Source organism: Ischnura elegans, chromosome 12 (genome assembly GCF_921293095.1).
Source record: "Ischnura elegans chromosome 12, ioIscEleg1.1, whole genome shotgun sequence".
Classification (NCBI taxonomy): domain Eukaryota; kingdom Metazoa; phylum Arthropoda; class Insecta; order Odonata; family Coenagrionidae; genus Ischnura; species Ischnura elegans.
In genome coordinates, this window is record NC_060257.1 from 35,854,414 (window position 1) to 35,859,306 (window position 4,893).

Below are 4,893 nucleotides of genomic sequence, written 5' to 3' on the forward strand. Positions count from 1 at the left end.
TGGTAGAAGTGATTGTCTTTTAAAGCTATCCTCTAATCCTGCTTTTTTGCACCAAACGGTTGTCAATGCAGGAATGAAGGACAAGCAACTTAAGTTGCTTAATTGTATTCCCTGACCTTTCTTATTACTCTCTCCACATGGGTCCTAAAGCTTTATATTTGCTTAGTGTTGTGACTGATGGCCGGTAAATAATAAAGATATCTCTCGCATCGATCACCATTTGATACTACTCGAATTTATTAGCAGAGATCAACAACAACAACAATACTCATCTCTATGTAAATATAGGTATTGAATCATCCATAAACATAAACATTAATATAAACATTATTATACACATTTAATATAAACATTTAATCACATTAGTTCTCCCCCACTTATTTGAAGACAACATAGTCTTTAAGATAGGTCGGCCTTTGCCGGTTCCTGGGAAGGTGCGGTAGGAGGCTACTGGCCGAAGGAGACGGGGTTGGTCGAACGACTTGCGGAGGAGAAGGTGCCAGCGGCGATTGGTGGGTTGGCGGCAATTGATAATCAGGAGGCACCCCTGCAGCTCCTGCTGAGGATGGCACACCCATTGTGTGTTGTGGAAACAAAGGCGAGAATGTGACTTGTTTCTTCGGAACCAAGGTGGCTATCAGCTGATTGATGTGACGTTTTATGATTCGACCGTTATCCAACTTTACGATGTAATGGCAATTGCCGAGCTTCTTTAATACGATGCCAAACTGCCAACTGTGATGAATTCCTGCATAAATCTTCACCTGTACTCTCTCCCCCAACTGGAGACTGCGAATTCGTGAGTTAGTATGTTTTGTTGGGACAAAAGCTTTGCAGTTGGGAAGCAGGGCATCGAGACGAGTGCGGATCCTCCTCTTTAAGTACAGCTCTGCAGGAGTCTGACCTGAGGCCAAAGGTGTTGCCCTATAGCGGAACATAATGTCCCGTAACTTGGTGGTCAGTGGAGTAGGATCATCAGAAGCAGCCTTAAGTCTCCTCTTCAATGTCTGGATGCTGCGTTCCGCAAGTCCATTTGTGGCTGGGTGATTAGGTGCGCTGAACTTCTGGAATATTCCACGCTCTTTGCAGTATTTTAGGAACTCTTCGCTCCTGAAGATGCTTGCATTGTCTGACACCATTACGGAAGGGTAGCCATGTACTGAAAAGATGCCTTCCAGCGTAGCGATTGTTGTGGCAGAGGATGGAGCGTCACGGATCATGCGGACTTCTGCCCACTTCGACCTTGCATCCACACACATTAGGAAGAATTGGCTATCAAATGGCCCTGCAAAATCAATATGCACCCTCTCCCAATTCTCATCAGGCTGATTCCAGGGATGAATTGGCGCTTTTGGCGGACTGTGACGGACCTTAGCACAGGACTCGCAACTCTTCACAAGACGTTCTATATCTTTGTCTAAGCCTTCCCAGTACACGTATCTCCTGGCAAGTTGCTTCATCTTCGTTACTCCCAAATGCGACATATGAAGCTCTTTAAGAATTTGTGCTTGGAGTGACTTCGGAATTACTGCACGATCAGAGCGGAACAACATGTCACCAGAGACAGTGTACGGGCTATCCTTGCGGCTGGTCTTGAGCTCCTGTAGAAGCGCTTGCAACTCTGGATCCTTGGCGGTTTCCTCAGCAACAATATCTGCAGTGATTGATGCGCTCGAGATTTGTAGCAGGGTTTCAGCATGCAAAGCGTTGATTTCTTGATCGATAGAGATTTCTAGAGAAGGACTAGATGTAGAGGCTGGGGCGCGAGATAAACAGTCAACATTCTCATTCTCTCTCCCCTTCTTGCATCGAACTGTGTAATCAAGACCACTGAGAAAAGATGCATACCTCAGTAAACGCGAAGAGGTCATCCGTGGTAGTGGACGATCTGGGTGAAAAATCCTTGAGAGTGGCTCATTATCTGTGACGAGAACGAAACGCTTTCCGAAAATGTAGTTGAAGAAGTGCGTTGTTGCATATATAATGGCCAAGGCCTCTCTGTCAAGCTGACTATAATTAGACTCAGCCTGCGTCAGAGCTCGTGAGGCATAAGCAATTGGGCGCTCGTGACCATCAATATTATGGCTAAGTACTGCAGCTATCCCAGTTGGTGAGGCATCAGTTGTGAGTATGACTTGCTTTGATGGATCGAATGGAATGAGTAGTCTATCCGAGCACAACTCTGATTTGAGATTTACGAAGGCAGCTTCTTCAGCAGCAGACCAAACGAAGCGTTCACCCGTTCTTAGCAAGCGGCGTAGTGGATAGGACTTTGAAGAGAAGTCTGGAATAAACCTGGAATAATATGTTACTAAGCCCAGGAATCTCCTCAATTCACCTAAATCCTTTGGTCGTGGCATTTGAGAAACTGCTTGAATTTTAACTGGGCACTTTTGAATCTGATTGTGCGACACTACATGACCAAGATAACTGATGCTTTCCTTGAAGAATGAACATTTGGCACGATTGAGATGAAGATCATTCTCTCTGAGGCGTTCCAAACATGCAGTAAGATTTCTGGTACATTCTTCAAGATCTGAACCATGACAGATAATGTCATCGAAGTATGCCTCCACCTTTGGTAAGCCATTCAACAATTGACCTAGAATGCGATTGAATTCCGCTGGAGCAGTCTTAATCCCGAAGCTGAGGCGATTCATTCGGAACGTGCCTTTGTGTGTTGAAATCGTTTGAATCTTGCTCCCTTCTTCATCGACCCGTAAATGCAGGTAAGCCTTGTACAAGTCCAATTTACAAAAATACTTGGAACCTCTGAGGCTGTGGAGAACCTCGTCTATTCTGCGGATGGGGTAATTTGATGCAACGAGTCTAGAATTCACCCCACATTTGTAGTCTACGCATAGCCTCACTCCTCCATCGGGCTTAGGTATTACCACGAGTGGCGATCCCCAGTCACTTGATATAATGGGAGTGATGACACCTTGTTTTTCCAATGTGGATAACTCTCTTTCAACTCTCTCTCTCAATGCAAAAGGAACATCTCGTTCACGGTTAAAAATGGGTGTCACGCCTTCTCTAAGTTGAAGATGTACTTCGACGTTTGGAACACACCCGATTCTTTCTTCAAAAATTTGTTCATATTTCTTGAAGATGTCTTCTAGTGAGGTAACTACTTTCACATTGACAGTGCGAAGACCTGATTCATGGTTATCTATTTCTTTTAGACTAATTCCGAGTCCACGAATCCACATTCGTCCGAGTAGAGCATCATGCCCTGCTGGTACTATAAATAGATCGGCGTCCATTGACTTCCTATTATAGGTAACCGAGACAGTAACTTTGCCTTTGGGTTTGATAACGTGGTCTGAGTATGAGCGGAAAGAAATTGATGTCGGTTGAAGCGGTATACTAAGTCCAAGTTTGTTGAAATCGGGTTCTGAGATTAAAGAGAAACGCGCACCTGAATCCACTTCGAACGACTGCGGCTTGTTATTGAGAGTGACTGTTACGATGTATTTATCGGTGTCTGGTCCAACTTCATACAAATCCTCAGTGTCTTCGATGCGAGTGATGCCATAATCATTGTTTGAATGACGATCTTCTTCTTGTTCTTGAGACCGCTGAGACGACAGGGTGTTGGTCTTCGATTTACGGAGCAGGGTGGTGATGCAGACTTTGGAAATGTGACCGATTTTCCCACAGGAAATGCACTTTAGAGATTCGCGCATTGTTCTGCAATCTCGCGATTTATGGTTTGTGCGACCACATTTGAGGCAAATACCATCGAGACCTAATGACCGATAATTAATATGCCCTCTAGAATTGCGGGAATGGGAAAAATGACGCGGATGAGAGTTGGACTGACGGCGATTATCTTGAGATTCGGAACTCCGGTGACTGCGACGTTTTCCTTCTTGACGACGATAAATCTTATTTGTATCTGCGGCTTGATCCGATGTCTTCTCAGGCGATTTACTCAACTGTCCCGATTCGAAACGAGATGCTTCTAGTGCTGTGGCTTTCGTCAGGATTCCGTCGAAATCCTTGAGATTTGTCTCTTGCAGTATTGCTTCTCGTATCCAGCTATCCTTCAGGCCTCTGATAAACTGAGCACGGAGGAATATATCAGCTATTGAGAACTTCTTTTTGCACGTGGTAGTAGGACAAGTAGCGTAGAAATCACAGTCTTTCAACTTTCCCTTCAGCGATGCGACGAAATCCGAGATTGATTGATGCGGCTGTTGAGTGATGCTGAGAAAATAATGCTGTGAGACGACCGTTGAGACTGATGGTGACAGCATTTTCTCGAAATGAGCCTTCAAGGTTTCGAAATCGATTGCTTTAATAGGATCATCTGGTCCCAGAAATGCAGCAAGATTATTGTAGTGATCTTTTCCGATCGATGAACGCAGGAGTTGAGCCTTTTTTATATCATCGCTGACGTTCTTGAGATCGCAGTAATTATTGAAGCGTTCCATATACGAAGAAAACTTTTCAGTTTTTGCGTCGTAGGCTTCAAATGGAATTATCTGCGGAGCTGGTGCGGTTTGCTGATTTTGCTGTTTGATGACGGAAGTCAGCGCAGAAAGTAATTCTTTGAGCTGTTTTGAGTCCATTATATCCGGGTTAAATTTACGTAAATAAGCGTCGACAAGGTTTTTTCTGGTCTTTGAACTTCACAATTTTTCTTTTTTAATCCTCGTCGCCAACTTGTTGTGACTGATGGCCGGTAAATAATAAAGATATCTCTCGCATCGATCACCATTTGATACTACTCGAATTTATTAGCAGAGATCAACAACAACAACAATACTCATCTCTATGTAAATATAGGTATTGAATCATCCATAAACATAAACATTAATATAAACATTATTATACACATTTTATATAAACATTTAATCACATTACTTAGTTAGCTTAACTACATCT

At 43.6% G+C, this 4,893-nt stretch overlaps 1 protein-coding gene across 1 annotated transcript; it reads right to left on the reverse strand.

Moving 5' to 3' along the window:
- Positions 1–377: 377 nt before the first annotated feature.
- On the reverse strand, positions 378–4,577 carry LOC124168662 (uncharacterized protein K02A2.6-like). The gene has a single exon (XM_046546925.1). It carries the CDS (start codon positions 4,575–4,577, stop codon positions 378–380), a length of 4,200 nt encoding a protein of 1,399 aa, XP_046402881.1.
- Between the last annotated feature and the right edge of the window lie 316 nt (positions 4,578–4,893).